Below are 18,836 nucleotides of genomic sequence, written 5' to 3'. Positions count from 1 at the left end.
ATCCGTTTATATTTTAGGTTTTAGGCAAATTAATGAATGACGAATGGCAGTTTGATTGTTATCGCTGATTACGCAACGGCGGAAACGCTTAGCGTCATCTATCTCTCTTAATGGCTTAAAGACAACGGAATGGTGTCTTCGGATGGTGGCCACCATCGGGGCCACTGTACGAAAGCACAAGACAGCGTGCAAATCTCTTTCGATGATATACATAATTATAAGTAATAAATCTCGCGTTCCATTGTTATATAAATAAGTACTTCCCAGAGAACTATTATTCACTAAAAATGCTAATCGGATTAAACACTATTTTAAAGAAACTCGACAATCCATTATTGGTCGCTAATTAACGACACGAGAGGGCCTTTGGGACAGCAGAAGACCGGCTGTCGGTTGAGCTTGCGAGCGGCGCTCGCAAACTCAATCGCATCAAAGCGACAAGTACTGTTTTCTACCGAAATTGTTGTAAATTGTATCACAATGGATTGTACTTTGTTAAATGAATTTCAATTAAACTTGCAAATGCAAAAGTTGTCTCGTTTCATTTGAATGAGTGCCCCATCCCTGAAAATTTTTGGCATCGCTCGTAAGAATCTCGAAATTCCCGACACATTCCTGGGATGACAAACCCGGATTTATCAAGCAAGTCGTGTCGGCGCCTCTGACGTCGCGACGGACAGGACGCATGCCCGCGTCCTTCCGCCGGTCGATAATAAGGTGGGAAGGCGCCCGGATTGGCGGAGAGATCGGTCCTGCGCCCCGACGCCTGCCATCTAGTCACGATAGTGATAATTATTTCCGAGGGGGTGGTGTCGCGCTACGTCCACGCTGACTTTCCCAGAATGAGTCGGAGCGTGTGTGCGGGCCCTTGTTTAAACCGTTGAGTGAAAGAGATGTTGCGTCGGGAGCAGGATGTTAGGTACGTGTAAAGAACGCCCAACTCCGGGAAGCGGAAACACGATCCTAGCCCAAGCCATGGACTTGAGCTGCCGCGCCAGATCTCGATGATCCTTTAAACATCGCTGAGGGCTATGCACCACCTCGCAATGTGGACCTGGACCGCCACAGCGGTCTTCATCTCGTGTCTCATCGTCATAGGTGAGTGCAGAAGGCCGTCGCCGCCGCCGCCGCCGCCGCCGCCGGCACACCCACTGCCATGCTGAGTGACATGTAAACACAGCCCCTCCCCTCTGACGATTGTTTCAAACAAAGGATTCTCACTTACTTCAACTTTATCACACCACCGATTCTCGCAAATTCGGCATTTCAGACACCGCTACACCCCTATTCATTCATCCACACCAACTCCAATCAAAAACACCAAAAAAAATCGCACCCATAAACAATATTCCAGCCGAGAGCGAACTACAGATCAAAATTTCGACTACGTTTACACCCCCTTTTGGAGCTTCTGCCCAAAAATATTGAAAATAAGGGAATGTTAATTTTTAAATAACAAAACCTCTGCTGACCAAAATTCAATTTATTCAATTTATTGAAAATACAATAAAACTCACAAAATCAGTAATATTCAGGCAATTACTGTGTTTAAAAAAATCCTATCAAATATTTTACAAACTATTGGAAGTAAAAATAATTGATGTAGCGTCCAAAAGAGAATACTAAATAAAATTACAGAGAAAAAACAGTGTTCAAAAAAAAACTTCACGTAGAAGCTTGCTCACGTGGTAACATGTAGACGAATGCAAATAGGATAAATGGAAGAAAGTAGGAAACGACAATGTTAAAAAAACAAAATAAATTTCTTGTGTTTTGAAGTCGTTAAAAAACACAGACATATCGCAGCTTTTGCCCTTTTCAGGCAAATGTTCGGAGGATGAAGAGCGACTAGTTCGAGACCTCTTCCGAGGGTACAACAAGCTGATACGCCCCGTTCAAAACATGACGGAAAAAGTTGACGTCAGGTTTGGCCTAGCTTTCGTTCAGCTAATTAACGTGGTAGGTTTGAACATTCGTACGTTTCTCCCCTTCTAATTTCGAATTCCAGAACGAAAAAAATCAAATCATGAAGTCGAACGTCTGGCTGAGATTGGTGAGTGGATCGTCGTTAGCATGCATAATTTGCAAATAAATGTATGTTGTGTTAGGTTTGGAACGACTATCAGCTTCAGTGGGACGAAGCTGATTACGGAGGAATTGCTGTACTCAGGTTACCCCCCGACAAAGTATGGAAACCTGATATAGTTTTATTCAATAAGTAAATTCCATTTGGCAAAAAGGGAACGCAATGCTAATTTTTAATGCTTTTAGTGCTGACGGCAACTACGAAGTGAGATACAAGTCTAATGTGTTAATTTACCCCAATGGCGAGGTGTTGTGGGTACCGCCCGCAATTTATCAGGTGTGAACATAAATTGGGTCAGCGGTGTTAAATTTTAATGCGTGCTCTTGCAGAGTTCTTGTACTATAGACGTCACTTATTTTCCGTTTGACCAACAGACTTGTATTATGAAGTTTGGGTCTTGGACGTTCAACGGTGACCAAGTGTCACTAGCGTTGTACAATAACAAAAATTTCGTAGACCTGTCAGATTACTGGAAATCTGGAACGTGGGACATTATTGAAGTGCCCGCCTACCTCAATATATATGAGGGTAACCACCCTACTGAAACCGATATCACGTTTTATATTATCATACGACGCAAGACTCTATTTTATACAGTCAATTTAATACTTCCTACAGTACTCATCTCGTTCCTTTGCGTACTTGTCTTTTATTTACCAGCAGAGGCCGGGGAAAAGGTACCGTACCCTCGAAATTTTCTCTTGCTGATCGCCTTCTTTTAGGTGACGTTGGGTATTAGTATTTTACTGTCACTTGTAGTGTTTTTGTTGCTCGTTTCAAAAATCCTGCCACCGACTTCACTTGTGTTACCGCTCATTGCAAAATATCTACTTTTCACATTTATCATGAACACCGTTAGTATTCTCGTTACGGTAGTAATAATCAATTGGAATTTCAGAGGGCCTCGAACACACAGGTTGAGTATTTAACCGGAATTGATCGAAAGGGAATTCATAAATGTGGTTTGTGTTTAGGATGCCTTCGTGGATCCGTTCTGTTTTCCTCAATTATTTACCGGCAATGTTGCTAATGAAGCGGCCGCGAAAAACACGATTACGATGGATGATGGAAATGCCTGGAATGGGTGTGCCACCTCACCCTTACGGCTCTCCAGCCGACATCCCCAAACATATAAGGTAAAAATCTAATCACATACCCACCCCCATTCAAGCGACGCAATAATAATTTCCCCCAATCTGTCCAGTTCTATTGAATCCCAAAGTAAAGTCGAAGTTATGGAGTTGTCCGATCTACATCATCCGAATTGTAAAATTAATCGAAAATTAAACTCGGACCTGGGTGTAGGTGTAGGATCTGAGAGTTGTCGAAGAGAAAGCGAAAGCTCCGATTCTATTCTCTTATCACCAGAAGCGTCGAAAGCAACGGAAGCTGTTGAGTTTATCGCTGAACATTTACGCAACGAAGACCTCTACATCCAAGTGAGTAGAAAATCGGTTTTGCGCGAGCGGCGGCCCAAAATGACAAATTTTGGACGAGTAAGTGTCTTGTTTTCAGACTCGAGAGGATTGGAAGTACGTGGCTATGGTGATAGACAGACTCCAATTATATATGTTCTTTATCGTAACCACAGCTGGTACGGTGGGGATCCTGATGGATGCTCCTCACATCTTCGAATACGTAGATCAAGACAGAATCATCGAAATTTACCGCGGCAAATAAAACCTTGGCTTTTTAACAAATCATGTGGCTTCCATGTGAGAACCGCAAAGGCCTACCGGTTTGGTGTTCGGTAAATAGTGACTGGGGCAATGTGACAATTTTGAAAGTCCGGCCCGATTTTTTATTTTTGAGACACTGCAGCGTCAACGCTTGGTGATTGTTATATAATAATAAACACACGACGTACGAAAATGATTATTTTGTTCCTTATATCGCCGAGTGACAATCGTTATGATTCCGCGTGTGCTAGAGATAAAGAAGGCCTGACATATAATAACAAACACATGGTGTATTATCGATATAGTTTCGTTGTAGTGTCACGTTTGGATGATGGCTGATTCTAGGTCTAGCCGATTCTTGCGTGCACTGAGAATCAGTATTGTTAACGGTGGCAAAGATTCGAATCCGTAGACAGCTCAATTGCCAGATAAGTCAACCGGAGCCCTCACACATACTGCGAAACCCGGAAGGGTCCCACAAAATGTGTGGCCCTTCTCCGCTTTCGCGCATTTCTGGTCAGACCGTTTTGGTTTCGACACCACGAACACACCCTTCGTCGAGGACAATAGACCCGTGCGCGAGCTCCAGCGACATCAGTCAAATATTAACACTGTCGTATGTTTAGATTAGAGTAGAATGGATGAGACTGGGCAGTGTTATACTGTAATGTGCTGCATAACGTCGTGTCGGCGGCCTGAGGGTCTATCAGAAACAGTCCAGACTCCAGACTTGAGAAAATCCCTTAACTATTAGTTAGCATAGTTACGCAGGCCCTCGACAGCAGACAGCCCGATAGGATAGCCGTTGACACCAATTCCTTGTACTTGTACATACATACGAACATGACTCTAATCAAGCACTTTTTTTCACACGATTATTTTTTTCTGTTTGATTGTTGTTACAAGAGTTTTGATAGGCCTACTTTCACATTATTTGGTTTAAACTAAACGTAAAAAATTGCTCAAACTCGGATGTGTATGCAGTCATCAAACATTCAATAGACCGTTAAATACTTAAATGTTATAAATATGTACAGTAATGTGATTGATCACTATAGGCACGTCTTTGATTAATTACTTCATTCATTTTTGGCTCATTTATTTGGAATTTCGACGAAACAATATTAAAATATCACTATTTCATTAAATAATTAAAAGTTATTATTCTTCGGTCAAGTTTGATGCATGGATATTATTACTGAATGGTCTTCCAAAGTTTTAATATTGTTTTTTTGAAATTTGAATACACGCGTTTGCGACACACTTTTTTACGAAACTATTATATACGCAATAACGGGTCATAGCTGTACATTAGTTAGCTACACGTGCTAATAGTTATCAGATGTAAAATAACGTTGTTACTGATAGTTACTAATATAGGAATCTGTACCGTATAGCACTGCCTGCCCGTGTTTCAGCACATAATCGCTTGGAACACTTATTGACTATTTAATACAATAAATAATCATTTACCTGTTATAATGTTAATGTACCAGACAGATGCATTTACAATAAAATACGCAGAATAATTGTTACCACCTAGTCTCATTTTCCCCGCCCTCAAACGATAACAAAATGAAGGAAACAGTTTTCTAAATTTTTGAAAAAAAAATTAGAAATATAAACCATATCCATCTGTAGCTACAGCCTCACTATTTTTTGCCAAATAATATATTCAAAGTGAGTTATTAAAAGTATATTTTTACTACATCTTATCCACCTTGAATATTGGCACGACAGAAAATCAGATATAAAATAATAAATTCTCAACTATAATCTTATTCACGTCTGCGTTTCTACTACAAAAATAATTAAGTCAATGGTAAATATAAATATAAAAACTAACAGCCAAAAATTGAACATGAGATGGTCTCTTCTAAGACCAAAGCGAGTTTAATAAATAGATATTCTTTATATTAATTTTAAGATATTTGTGAAGAATCTGGATTTGTTTCCATCCATATGCGCAAATTGTTTGAATAAATGAATAATTTTCCTCAAAGTAACTGCCGTTAGTTTGTAGTCTTCTGACGAAAAATCCTTTTCTTGTCATGCAATCAATTTTTTGCTCGTTCTGTGCATTTATTGTTCTTGGGCCAATAAACCATACCTGTGCTGTTTTTTTAAGGCGATAGTTCCGCTTACCAGTGGCGTATCATGGTGTATGAAATAAAACAATTCAAATGCTTTAAATTTTTATTTTTTCACAGCTAAGTACACAGCGGGGGTCCTGCTACCTATTAGTTAAATCGTCCAAAATAGAAGCCGCAGTAAAAATATCCTTCGTAATTACTCAAACTGTCAATAAATCCGACGTGTTATTAAAACAAACTAGCCTAAATTTATTCAGAAACATCAACAAACCAAACGAAACAATTTAAATTTTGCGCTTGAAATAGCTATCCCCTCTAAACCCGCGATTGACATACCTGTCATCCCTCACCAACTAACCTCTAAAATCTAAAAATACCACCTAAACATTGGCCAATAAGTGAAATCGCCTAAATATGTAATTAACGGCGTCATTTCTCAAATCACTCCTTTCCACGTTACTTAAAAATGCTTCTTGTACTTAACCTCAAACTCTCTCAATTGTGATCAAACCATGCCTGGCAAAGTTAAAGTGAAGATAATATCGGGGAGGAACCTCCCCGTGATGGATAGGTCAAGCGACACCACTGACGCTTACGTCGAGATCAAACTGGGGGGCACCACGTACAAAACCGACGTCTGTCGCAAATCGCTGCACCCCCAGTGGAACTCCGAGTGGTACAGGTTCGAGGTATGCACCCTATTTTGCCACGACTTGGGCTAATCTCATCCCCAGGTCGACGACTCGGAACTCCAGGACGAACCCCTGCAGATCAGGCTTATGGACCATGATACTTACTCAGCCAATGACGCTATAAGAAAAGTGTACTTAGATCTGAACCCGCTGCTCCTGCCAGCTACTGGTCTATTAGTCAGATATGGGTGGAATGGTGATGGTAATCATGAACACCCATCAAATTCAGTTATGTCTGGCTGGATACCAGTCTATGACACAATGCACGGCATCCGAGGCGAAGTCAACGTCATCGTCAAAGTGGAGCTCTTCTCCGATTTCAACCGATTCAGACAATCATCGTGCGGAATACAGTTTTTTTGCTGTATGCGCCCCAGGTTCAGCCACAGCCGCCTTGATGCATGGCGAACTTCCTTCCGACATTTACTGACCTGACCTGACCTGACCTAACAATTACTAAATAAAGATAATCGTGGTTACTGATGAAAAATTATAATTAATTAAGAAGGAAGCTCGCATCCATCAAGGAGGCTGTGGTTGCCCACCTCTAGTGATCCCATTTCAGCCAAATCCATCCCGCATGGATATTTTGCTCAAACGGTTCATGGTTTCGTCGAGGAACTCATAGTCAATGACGACCCTGAATACCAATGGATTGACAAAATTCGGACACCGCGGGCTTCCAACGAAGCCCGTCAGACTCTCTTCTTTAAGTTATCGGGGGAGTTGCAGCGAAAAATCGGGGTAAAAGCGCTAGATCTAGGCGGGAATGCCGTTATTGGCTACTGTCAGTGCTTTGACTTGGAGGGAGAGTCGGGAATTGTGGCTCGCGGGATCGGAACTGCTGTCACACTAGCGCGAATTATGGACGCACCCCACCCGACTATCCTGAACGAAGAGTAAGTATAGCAACAACCGAGGGGAGAGTCGCAATTCACGTGTGTGTTTCAATGTAACTTTCCCCTCGGTGCCGATTAAATAAGCAACGAACTTGAAAATAATATTTTTTGTCCTGTTGCATGTAGGCGTGCACAGAGTTACTTAAAATTCCTTGGCTCCCAGGCAAGCTTCCGCCTCCCTGAGCTCCAGTCCTCGCACCCGAAACCCCTTATCCCCACCCTTGATATAGACAACCCGCGGTACAAACATTTGCCGAAACATATCTACCAAACTGAGCTTAGATCGACGCGATCTAACCCGACTTTGCACGAGCCGATGCATCACACCTCGGTTCGGACGTTACTCAAGCAGGAGGATATGAGGGGAACTCCCGGTTACGGGCTTAGTCAAAAGTTTCGCAAATTCAAATACTCCTCACAGAATATGTTATCGAAAAAAATGATTGCCTTGAAAGCGAAGCTGGGGGACTCCGGGATCGGGGAAGAAATTGACCAGGAGAGTGTCCCGGAGAAGAAGAGATATTTAAAGTTCAAAAGGACAGTGAGCGATTCGAGCGTCATGGCGGAAATGTTGGCCCGGTCGGTCATACATGCCCATAATAGTCTGACGTGTATTTTGGAAGACGCGGTTTCTTCCGAAAGTGAAGAGATGAATGAAGAAATTGAAACTGTCTCGGTTTTGGAAAAAACCGCGTCTGAGCCACTTCTGAGTATTGTTTCGTCGTCAAGTTCGCCGTCTTTAAGCTCGGAAGATGAGGAGGAAAACTCAGACTCGAAAGATATCAATTTTGAAACTGTCAGTAACATCGTTAAGAACGTCGAATTGTTGGAACAAAACAATACAAATAAAAGTTACATCAAGCAAATGTCCATGCCGACTTTGCCGTTTGGAGAGGAAGAATGTGACGAACCCGACAATCCTTTCCTATTCCCGGACGTGTCAAAAGATGACAAGACCCCGGAAGATATCCCCGAGGATTATTTAGAAACTTTGCGCGCCCCCATTGCTAAAATCGAAACTGATGAAGAATCAGACGAGTTAGAACCAACTGAACCTAAATCCGAAAGTATACTTCCACCAGTGAACATAACTAGTGATATCAAACACAAGGGTTTGTTTAAAACAGCCATGCAAACAATACTATTAGAAAAAGTTAATATCGTGGGGACCTACACACCCCCAATGTCCCCAGCCTCCCCAACAAAATCAAGCGTCTTCAGTGTGGTTTCGCCCACTCCGTCGCTAAGTTCCGTTAATTTGGGCAAATTACCCCGCTCTTCCACCGCTATATCTCTCGATGATTGTTCCCATAAACGCGAAACTGTCCTTGGGGCGCCCTTCATGTCGATGAGTAACATCCGACAATCGAACCCGTCACTGATTACCAAATCGAGCTGTTTTTCGGACAGTGCGCTAGATTCGAGTGAACAATTGCGTAAAAAAAGGTTCAGTTTTTTGCATTTGAGTCGTCGCAAGTCGCACGAACCTGACGAATTGCATAAGAAAAGATTCTCGTTTTTGCACCGCCCGCGTAACGAGGATAAAAACCCGGTTAAGAAACACGGTCTGTTGGGAACAGCTCTCGGAAATGTCGTGATGGAGACGGTCCAGGATATTCTAGCGACGTCTCAGGTTGACAAAGCTCAGAAGAAAGATAATAAATGTCCCGTGTTCCCTTCCTCGACTATATTAACTTGTACTAATGACAATAATGTAACCGAGTGTGACACTGCCTCAGCTGTCAATACAGAAATTGATCGAGGCACTTGCAATAATATGCATGCGAGCTTAACCCCTTCTCTTAGGAACAATAGTTCACCAATCCCGGAACACCTGCCTGAACCCGGCCACCATCGCGCGGAGTCAGTTGGTACAAAAATGGTACAATCTCCTGCGAAACTAAATAGCGTACCTTGCATCTACCGACGATCGTCGGACTCTGACCTGAGCATCACCCCGAAAGGTGGGTCGGTTTTGTTTTAACCCATTTCAAGTCATTGCAATAGAGTCAGTCGATTAAAAACCCCACGGTTTAGATATCATTTTAAAGCGTTTTTTTTCTTTTCTTGGTTGATTATTTCTTACCATAGGATTCTTTAGGAAAAGTGAGTATAATGCGCTTGCCAGAAATAACTGTTGCATCATTTACTTTACTGTTTAATGTTTCACGACTGGGGTCACTAACATACTCATTTCAACTCAAAAGACATTAGCATTTTATGTCGCAACGTTAGACTAGACAGTCATTCTTTAACCTATCCTAATCAGTGTAGCGCACGGAGTAAAATAACTAAAGGGCGTCACTAGCACTGATTAAATTATTCGCAACCTAGGCGACTGACCTGGCAATCAGCCAGGTCAGGTCAGGTCCACTTGCTGTGAATGATTTAATCAATCAGGTGGCACGTCCCTGAATGTTATTCCGTGGTGTGGAGCAGAACTAGCGAACCACCCACTCATTTCTCGAAACCTTGCCCAGGGAACAGTTTAACTGGAAGCGACAGGTCGGCGGCCGGCGGCCTCAACGGCCATTTATTCAAAAACAACTTTCTAAGAGCCACAGTCCCGCAGGAAAATTTCGACATGCTCGAATACCCGTTTCTGACAATGACCAAATATCCTCAGGGTTTTATCACACAATTGGGTAAAAACCAGCAAGTTGTAGTCACTCAATCATGATGATTTTCAAGGAGGCGCAGTCAGTGCACGTTCGGTCAAGTTACTCGAAAGAATATCAAATCTGGAGGAACCCGAATCGAGGGACACTTGGTGGTCGGAGATCCGGATGGAAATACGCTCTCACGCTAGAGCTTTGAACTGTAACGCCGTGTTGGGCTATTCGGAGACCACGAGCATTTGGTAATTAGCGCGCCATCGGTGCGACACGAATTAATTCAATTTCAGCGAGGATGTGTGCGTTTTGAGCGCGAGCGGCACCGCGGCCGTCATAGGCTTCCAGTACACGGGCGAAATGGGCGACAGCATCGGGGGGCTCCCTCTGATCACGCGCCAGCACAACAAGGACCTGCTTTGCACGTCTCTCGACCGCAGCGACTTCGAAAAAGAGCACAAAAAGGCACTAGAGAATGTAATAAAAGCGCGTGTGAAATGTGTCCTAAACTGAGAATTTGTAGAAGAAAGTGTTACCAGAGAGCCCAGAGCGCGACGTTGTCCCTGGGCACGTTACCCCCTCGTGCACTCTGTGCCACCTACCCTACAATAGCAATAATGTCCCGATTAGGGCTACGGTGTTAAAATGCGGGATTTGCCGGACGGGGAAAGTCCCCGATGTGTTAATTGCGACGATTGAGCTCCCGGATGGGGCGCCGACTATCGGGCGCGGTTGTTTCATCCAGTCATTTGTTTGTAGGTATGTAGGCACACGTGGTGTTGTTTTTTCCTACGTGTTTTTGCAGGCAATTGAAAGATTTGAGGGGCGAATCGAACGCCAAGGAGATTTCCGACGGTCTCCCCTTTCTCGAATACGAACTGCACCGTTTGCTCATCAATAAATTGAAAATAAAGGGAATGAACGCGATCTTTGGGCTCAAAATTCGAATTTCAATCGGCGAAAAAACACTAGTGGGACTTGCGACCGGCACGGCCGTTTTTCTCACACCTTTACCCACCCCAGTATTACCAAAACTAGTGTCGGATCGGTCGTCCGACGAAAAAAAATTAGCCGACTTGCAGAAGCTTTTGAACGAAACGGTGAAAAAAAATCGGGAGATTTACCAATTGAAAAGTGTAAGAATTAACCAAACTGACGCTTGCCAAGCACTGACTTTTGGTTACGTAGGATGAGTGCCAAAACGGCCGGGTTTTGTCAGACGACGACTCCGAAGAAGAACAAACTTCGATTGACTTATCCCTGGGCAATAAAGACTGTTGCGTGCTGGAAGTAAGTGAAAATTGTGCCCCGGCCGTTTTTTTAATTTCTTTCAGGTTGATGATCCCGAGGACGCCGATGTCGTCAACATGTTAATGGAGCAGCGCCCCCCTGACGGCTTCCACGTGGTTAACACTGAGTTCGTCCCCGGCTTGGAGGAGCTAGAAATCGTGAAAAACCTCCAAATGTTTACCCAAATCTACCGCGCGAAATTTCAACCCCCTTACAGTTTCGACGTCCACTTGCACCGACTCCTCCAAAGTGTCTATTTCAAGTTACGCAGAATGGTCCCGTGCGCCTTGTGCGACCTGCAGTTCCGGGTCGATTTACCGGAAACCGATGAAATCCAACTATGCGTTTTAGGTAGTCTCCGATTTTTTTTAACCACGATTATCCACGATTTGTTAAAGGGATGGCTTTGGGGTTGGGCGACCCGCAAAAAATGAGGTTCAAACGCAAAAACACGCTCACGAAACGATACGGTTGGGTCTATTTCGGTTAATTATTGTGGTTTAATTTGTTTTTTAGAAGACGACATGATTTTTAACTTGGAGGAGGATCAAATACCCGAAAACAGCGTCACTCAGACGCACCTAAACACCCACAGTATGCGGCTACGCCAGAAGTCGCCCTCAAGAAACAGGATCCAAACCGTCAAGCAGAGACATGTACTCAAAAACCGTTTGTTTCGTCGCATTATTTGAGTGTTGCAGGTGCCGTATAAAGAGCGACACGGGGTCGACATCACCCCCTTATCCTACGTCCCTGGCGGGAAAATCGAGCACTATTTAGGCAATTTGAACTTCTTTTTTATTAGGGAAACAACTTCGATTCGAGAAGTGAGTCGCTAATTTCTTGCTTAGGGACCTACCGACTGCGCCAGTTTCACAAGTTTGGTTTAAAATCGGCGTTTTATGTTCGTGTTATTAATCTTGCAGGAGGGTGGGTTGAGCGGTTTCATCCACAGCTTTGTGACCGAGGTGTTGGCGATTGTTCGCGCACATGTGACAGCGCTAGGCGGGAACGCAATGGTGGCTTATTTCATGACGGAATGTGTCTTGAACCACAATCTTCACAAAAATCAAGTAAGTACTCCGGCAATGGACTCGTTTGTTCCGATGCCCGGCAAGTGGCGCCCCGGTTCTATTTTTATGCGAAATTTCGTAATTGTTTAGAGTTTTCTGTAAAAAATACAACCTACTTGACTCGTGTTATCTGTTAAGAAATTTTCTGTATTTACACATTGGATCAAGTATTTACTGGATTAAACCCGAGTTATGAAGCGGCACAATGAGTCAAAGATCCATAATAAAGTTATTTAAGTGTTTGGTAATAAAACTTAAACCTTAGCCCGTGTCTGCGTAGGACGAAAACTGGCGGCACTCCAATCTTTTAAAAAAAATTGGCAGTCGCGAAAAATCTCATTTTCAAGTTGACATTATGATAAATGTGGAGTGTGTTTTACTTAAAACAGGTATTAATTTCAATATCAGGAGCTGTCGTCAAGTGAATGTATTCCTTAGGTACAGGCGTGTCGAGTTACGTACGATACGCAATTTTTATTCAATCGGGAAATACCAAAGTTTTAATTAGAAAAGGGAAGTGGCGACTTGTTGAGTCGAAAGCTTTCAGGAAAATCACAATTTGTGTAATGACAAAGGCCGTGTTTTTCAGCTGTTTATTTAATTTTCAATCGGTCTCTGGGCCCGGTATGGACATAATTCGTAATAATTCATACGTTCGCTCCCTAATGACAATGAAATTATGACGCGATCAATAGACCCGTTTACGTTTTTTCCGAACATTCCAACTTCTGTTAAACGGGCCAAATTTTGTAATGCCGCTGCACTTAAATCCGGAAATAACCGACTGCGTATTTATATCGCGATTTTTTCATTTTTAGGTTACTGTGACAGTATTTTCAAACCGAAGCTAATTTCAAATCGCATTGCACGCAAAGGCTGCTTGCTGATAAGAGATAAAGCGATTTTAAGCGTGCCAAATTCCCGCAAAATTATTATTTTTACAATTTTGTCCTCCATTTTATCGCTGTGCGGCCCCGACCAATACACTCGCTTTGAAATTTTTTGTCAATTGCATTATCTCTGGTTTTTATTGGTTGGAGGTATGAAGGGGCACGGCTCAGATTGGCGGCCCCACCCAATTAATTTAGGCACAAAAAATTAAAATTACCACTTACCACAATTAACACGCCGAAGACTGCGAGATTTGCGGCTCACAGCATTGTGTGCCGAATAAATCTCGGCAAATATTTAGTTAGTGTTTTTAATTATTTGACGCTCGAAATTCGTTTCAGGGACAATGCCTTATTAATGTCGGAGGGGACGTGGTTTTCGTTTCGTACTTCAAGGAAGAGCCGTGAAGTTGTGTCCCAATTTATCACCACTCGTTTGTAATTATTAGAATTTAGCATTTCAGGAGAGTTGATTTTTGTGACTAAACTCGCCTTATTTTTGTGATGCTTGGAATTGTGATTGATTGTTCGCAAGTAATCACAATTCTTTGGCAAATATTGTCTCCAACATGACAAATGCGAAACTGATTGTTCGATTGTACTTCGGAAGTTGTTAAATAAAAGTCGTCTTATTTATTCGGTTTTTATTTTCTGAGACCCCTCCAAGAGACAAAATGATACGATTTCAATGAGAGCAAGGAATTAGGTGAGTAGCTAAGTTTATGTGATTTACGTAAACACCCAAGGCTTCTGTTTATTATGCCTATTATCGATTACACTCATAATGTATGTTGTTTTAAGGTAAATATTTGCAGCTTAAAATAGTTTTTTGAAATAATAGTCAACCGAATACTTATAAATATAGTGTTATTAATTTAATTACATAATACTGTTTTATTTGGTCACAAGAATTCCTATTCACTCAAATCATATCGTAGCAAGTAACGTAACATTAATTATTGAAACAAGCGTCATTGACTGGGGATGCGCGTCTTATAAACCGAAAGGTCTTCCGAAGCGGAGAAAGACATGGTCGACATCTTGCCTCTTCGTGTTGGGGTTCACATTCCTTCCCACAATTCTCCGAACTGTAACAAAACCGTGTTCAATACAGCACAGCACTAATCCCGCGTTCATAAATATTCAGCGAGGTTTAATGGATAAGCGCATGTAATGCGATATTTTAATTTTTTGCAAGTTGAGCTAAAAAATACCCACATGGTTCATCCTGAATAACAACGTTATCGTTGACGGCTTGTTCGATGAAAGAGCAAAGGTGTCGGAGCGAAGTGGAGGCTTCGAGGGCGTCATTCGGGGGACAGCTAACGTAATATGCCGTCGTCGAAGCATTGGCCAGAAACACCGCAACCGCTCCAAAAACAATAGCCACGAACGCGTATTGTTGCATTCTGAAAAAACACCACTAATCTATCGGTTTAAATAGTAAATAATCATCCTAAATACGGCCAAAGCACGTTTTTGTTGCCCCGTTCCCGTCACGTAAAACAAATTCGCTCATGTGTAAACAGGAACGGCACGAACGGCCCGAATTTCAAAATTTCTTTTCACCGAAGCGAACTTCAAAGCCGCAAACTTAACTCATTTCTTTTGTTTGCCAAGTTTGACTCTTAATGAAAGCGCGTAATGAAAAATTTACCGCACACACTAATCAAGGGGGCAAAATCTGGCCGACCACTTACTTGGAGGTGAGGAACTACCACTGGAAATTTCAGGGTTAATGTGCCGTTTGGACGAGATGAGATCTCTTTTATATATTACGGCCGCCAAGCGCCTACGTGTCTTTGCGCTTTCCCACCCCTCTGGTGTTGTCACAACTTGCGCATCATCATGTTTTCATAAAACCATTACTCTTTTTTTTATCAATTTTGATGGCACCCGTCATTCTTTTGCCACTTGCTAATTGACACAGTTGGGCCCCGCGATTATACTGACTTTATCGCAAAGATAATTCAATCATCGGAATCGTCTGGAATTCAGCCACTGCGGAAGAACCACCGCAACATCGCTAATTACATGAGACATGGTTTTGTTCCCAAACAATGAGACCTCACGTCGCCATTTCAAGACCTGCATCTCGATCACCCACAAAACAGTACAAGACCAATCAGCTCCAGGGGAATTCACCTAATTTATTTAAAAAGTTACGCATTCAAACAACTAAAATTGTGGGTGGTTTCAATGAATTTTTTTGTTTAGCCAAAAAATGGAACTATTTTGAGGTAGGCCTTGTAAAATGATCCGAGGAATCGATTGGCGTTGAGAAGTTTGCAAAATCCATGGTGGTTTTCAATTTACCAACTATTTTTGACAACGATCTTTTTTTTTTGTTACCGACCAAAAATCGAAAAAACAACCTTCTAAAATCGAACATATTGATACTTTATTACACTTTTGAGAACTCTAGAGTGGTCAAACGCCATGAACAAAGTCCACAAAACTTTGCTAAGCGCGTCTTAAAAAAATATTTTTTGTTTTTTTTTTGTAGAATGAAATTATACCATTAGTATAATAATAGGTAAAATGAACCGTAGAATTCGCTGGGATCGCTTTGCTCTAGTGGAAAACTAATTAAATGACTCGTTAATTTTAAAATATATTCAAAGTTTGCATTTTGGTTCTTTTCAACGAAAATGGTTGTTTGAAGGGTGAAATTTGACGAAATGGGTGAAAGTTTTGTCTAAATTCGCATATTGAGTTAGGCGGTTCCTTGGCCCGGGTGAAGCTCGCAAGTTGGGCCATTGTCCATCGAAATCGTGGCTTGGAGGGTGGATTCCGTGCATGAATGAGTTAGATGTTAGCAACAGCCTTAGAAATGCAGAAATACTGCAGTGAAACTCTAGATCAACCTGTGTTGTTCTAAAAGTCGTTTACTATCGAGTTATTTTAGTCGTTGTGTTTAAAATTGCCAGAGCTTCGCCAAGGCCGCCGAATTCGAGACAAAATTAGATGGTTAATTCGAATTATTAAAGGAAGTTCGAAATTACAATTAAGTCTAATGAACCACAAAAATGTAAATAAAGTATTGTTGAATGAGAATTCGAAATATGTGCGTCCCGCAGCTAGGTATTAATTGGTGGAGTAAATTGAGAAATAATTTTTATTGTTTCGGAATTATTTTATTGTCGTGGGGACAATAAATGGAAATAGAGGATGCAATAAATATTGTAATATATTCGATAATGCATGTCAATGTTACAGAATATAAATTGCGTTTTTCTTGCTTTATTAATGTATGTATGTATTTATTCTTAGAACTTGTGTTTTTTGCTGTCTTTCGCGCAGAAAAAGTTTGTTATGGTTTAAGCTAATAGAAGAATGGGTATTACAAAGGGTCATATTTCCTTTTGATGGAATCCATATAATAGTATCCGACTTCAAAGTCCATCCCTAATTTGTTCTTAGCACAGCGTGTGTATAGCTTAGAGGAGGTCCAGAACTTAATTGAATCCCGACTAGGTCAGCTAATCTTCAAAGACGGTGTAAACATACCATTATTGGCTGTTAAATACAGCGTGTCTTAAAGAACACAGATCTACACATCTCTCACACATTGAGAAAGTCGGTAGTCGCAGTTTTGAAGTGAACACAGCTCAAAACTAAGAGCTACGTTAAATCGATAGATGAAAGTTAATCAACGTAAAGTATCAATATTTGTCAATAAATTAAATAATTATGTTGACAGAAAGCTTTATTATGTTCGCTTTAATAAAGTGACCTATCCAGGTAATCAATATCACTCAATATTTTTTAATGGCGGCTATAAAATGACGAAAAGGTCCTTTCGGGTGCAAAGACACTAAGGACGAAGGAGGTTGGGCCAGCTCTCCGATGACGTAAAGCAGCAGAGCAGGGCCAATTTAAATAATACAAAGTCTCGCTTCGAATACCTAATTGAACTCTCTAAGCGATAAACAACAATTATTTACTAATAGACGTACAGATGCTCGCAGGTTGATCCTTCGTTTATTTGGTATTCAAGCCACATTTAAATCCTTTTTTGAGAAGGCGTTGCGTCTCAAACTCGCTCTTGATTATTAGTCACTTGGACAGAGCTGAGGTGCAGGATTAAAGTCCAAAAGGCTACGATGTTTCAAAGAAAAGTAGTTGGTCAGTTCGCTAACAATCGGACAAGTACTTTAGAAGGCCTGCTTACGAAGAAGAGGTCAGAAGTCAGAAACAATGACAGCATTTGCATGCGCGTACAAAGACCGGAAGGTATTATACATAACGATAGAATTATAAATTCTATTAAATATGAAATTTACTATAACTCTGAAGTGGTTGCTTAAACAAACAAATTTTGTTGTACACCATTAGCCACTAGAAAAGATCCATATGTTCGCATGACACCGTGTAACAGCTTGATTTATTTTATCAAAACGTTTTACTGGAATTACTCTTAAATGCACCGTCTTTACGAACAGCGATGACATTAAGTGGGTGTAAATAATAACACACGACCAAATTATTGTCTGCCAACAATAATACGCTAGATTAACCCACACCGTTTACATTACTGACCATATTAAAGAAACATTCTTCCTGAAAAAATATACAACACTTACACCCATTTGCAACACCAATCAAAACCAGGACTCTTTAATCATTTTAGCGATATTTTCGCAATTTGTTTCACCACAAAACCATCTGGATTATGCATTCTTACACCAAAAACAACAAATCCATTGAACTTTACTACACGCATCCGGTTTTATTGTTTAATGAACATAATTTTACAACTAGGAAAACTTAAATATTCGGTATACGGTTTTGCAAATAAATCAAATAAAGGGTTTTTGGTCCGAAATCAAGTTATTTAATAAACACATTTCGTAATGAAGGCGATTAGTAATCGGTACAAAGAAGACAATGCCGAATGCGAAAGCAGCAAATAAAAAATATTGCCCATATTTTTCCAAATACACTTCAACAAATCCGTTAAAATCGCCTCAGTAATTAAACATCCATAATGAAATATAAGACTATTTCTGTATTATTTTTTTAATAAAAATTGAAAAATATTGTCTCATTTACTACACCTACTCCTTCAAAAGTCCTTTCCAGAAAAATCGAACATTCTTATCCATATCTTCCCGTTGCATACAATTCAAAAGGCAGTTTTCCATATTTTGTAGTGTTCTTCGATTTCGAAATGATTTTTTATTATTCTATTATTTTGCAAAAACAAAACAATTTGTTAAAATTTAGTTAGCACAAAAAATTTAGTCGTACGCGTAGTACCAGATATTTGTTAAGTTGATGTAATCTACTTAGAAATTTAAAAAAAGTGGTAAAAAAAATATTATATTAGCGCTTTACATATGTAAAATTTGCAATATAATTATTGTAATTTATTTAAAGTTTTCGAATGTAACGCATCAGTTATCAGTCTGACACAAGCAATTTTAATTTTTTTCCATTTGAATGTAAAATTGCAAACTAACAATGCAATCGTCTAATCGGTTTAAAAATTCAACTTGCAATATGCCACACATTATACC

General features: G+C 40.9%; 3 protein-coding genes, 1 long non-coding RNA gene and 1 other non-coding gene across 9 annotated transcripts; 3 read left to right on the top strand and 2 right to left on the bottom strand.

The window, feature by feature from the left end:
- The first annotated feature begins 1,046 nt into the window (after positions 1 to 1,046).
- On the top strand, positions 1,047 to 3,766 carry nAChRbeta1 (nicotinic Acetylcholine Receptor beta1). Of its 2 annotated transcripts, none has more exons than NM_001109948.1 (10): positions 1,047 to 1,098; positions 1,823 to 1,959; positions 2,009 to 2,053; positions 2,109 to 2,218; positions 2,272 to 2,362; positions 2,416 to 2,763; positions 2,809 to 3,002; positions 3,061 to 3,222; positions 3,291 to 3,525; positions 3,602 to 3,766. In NM_001109948.1, the coding sequence occupies exons 1-10, from the start codon at positions 1,047 to 1,049 to the stop codon at positions 3,764 to 3,766; spliced, it is 1,539 nt and encodes a 512-aa protein (NP_001103418.1).
- Positions 3,767 to 6,146: 2,380 nt separating this feature from the next.
- On the top strand, positions 6,147 to 13,950 carry LOC657923 (uncharacterized protein). Of its 4 annotated transcripts, none has more exons than XM_015980414.2 (17): positions 6,147 to 6,547; positions 6,593 to 6,914; positions 7,116 to 7,449; positions 7,576 to 9,413; positions 9,541 to 9,555; positions 9,930 to 10,094; positions 10,141 to 10,309; positions 10,355 to 10,526; positions 10,585 to 10,820; positions 10,867 to 11,197; positions 11,250 to 11,351; positions 11,396 to 11,702; positions 11,750 to 11,821; positions 11,868 to 12,007; positions 12,053 to 12,178; positions 12,278 to 12,424; positions 13,657 to 13,950. In XM_015980414.2, the coding sequence occupies exons 1-17, from the start codon at positions 6,371 to 6,373 to the stop codon at positions 13,720 to 13,722; spliced, it is 4,719 nt and encodes a 1,572-aa protein (XP_015835900.2). In that variant the 5' UTR covers positions 6,147 to 6,370; the 3' UTR covers positions 13,723 to 13,950. The 4 variants fall into 4 exon arrangements, with proteins under 4 accessions (XP_015835900.2, XP_015835897.2, XP_015835902.2 ...); XM_015980411.2 differs by having other exon boundaries at positions 10,355 to 10,538; XM_015980420.2 differs by having other exon boundaries at positions 6,152 to 6,547; positions 9,256 to 9,413; positions 10,355 to 10,538.
- Mir11630 (microRNA mir-11630) lies at positions 6,711 to 6,802 on the top strand. The gene has a single exon (NR_161847.1). It is a non-coding gene; the product is annotated as a microRNA mir-11630 (primary transcript).
- LOC135267221 (uncharacterized) lies at positions 7,116 to 13,650 on the bottom strand. Its single transcript, XR_010335590.1, has 2 exons — positions 13,540 to 13,650; positions 7,116 to 12,520 (listed from the first exon to the last, which is right to left on the bottom strand). It is a non-coding gene; the product is annotated as an uncharacterized LOC135267221 (long non-coding RNA).
- LOC135267220 (uncharacterized) lies at positions 13,944 to 15,148 on the bottom strand. Its single transcript, XM_064359271.1, has 3 exons — positions 15,015 to 15,148; positions 14,533 to 14,723; positions 13,944 to 14,402 (listed from the first exon to the last, which is right to left on the bottom strand). Exons 2-3 carry the CDS (start codon positions 14,720 to 14,722, stop codon positions 14,308 to 14,310), a joined length of 285 nt encoding a protein of 94 aa, XP_064215341.1. The 5' UTR covers position 14,723; positions 15,015 to 15,148; the 3' UTR covers positions 13,944 to 14,307.
- Between the last annotated feature and the right edge of the window lie 3,688 nt (positions 15,149 to 18,836).

Source organism: Tribolium castaneum, chromosome 10 (genome assembly GCF_031307605.1).
Source record: "Tribolium castaneum strain GA2 chromosome 10, icTriCast1.1, whole genome shotgun sequence".
Taxonomy (NCBI): domain Eukaryota; kingdom Metazoa; phylum Arthropoda; class Insecta; order Coleoptera; family Tenebrionidae; genus Tribolium; species Tribolium castaneum.
This window is presented reverse-complemented; position numbering and strand designations above follow the sequence as displayed.

Coding starts and splice junctions, on each gene's coding strand:
- nAChRbeta1 (NM_001109948.1), top strand. CDS start 1,047: ATGTGGACCTGGACCGCCACAGCGGTCTTCATCTCGTGTCTCATCGTC. Junction 1,099..1,822: donor CTCGTGTCTCATCGTCATAG/GTGAGTGCAGAA, acceptor TGCCCTTTTCAG/GCAAATGTTCGGAGGATGAA. Junction 1,960..2,008: donor TCGTTCAGCTAATTAACGTG/GTAGGTTTGAAC, acceptor TTCGAATTCCAG/AACGAAAAAAATCAAATCAT.
- LOC657923 (XM_015980411.2), top strand. CDS start 6,371: ATGCCTGGCAAAGTTAAAGTGAAGATAATATCGGGGAGGAACCTCCCC. Junction 11,352..11,395: donor AAGACTGTTGCGTGCTGGAA/GTAAGTGAAAAT, acceptor AATTTCTTTCAG/GTTGATGATCCCGAGGACGC. Junction 12,425..13,656: donor ACAATCTTCACAAAAATCAA/GTAAGTACTCCG, acceptor AATTCGTTTCAG/GGACAATGCCTTATTAATGT.
- LOC135267220 (XM_064359271.1), bottom strand. CDS start 14,722: ATGCAACAATACGCGTTCGTGGCTATTGTTTTTGGAGCGGTTGCGGTG. Junction 14,403..14,532: donor TGTTATTCAGGATGAACCAT/GTGGGTATTTTT, acceptor GTTTTGTTACAG/TTCGGAGAATTGTGGGAAGG.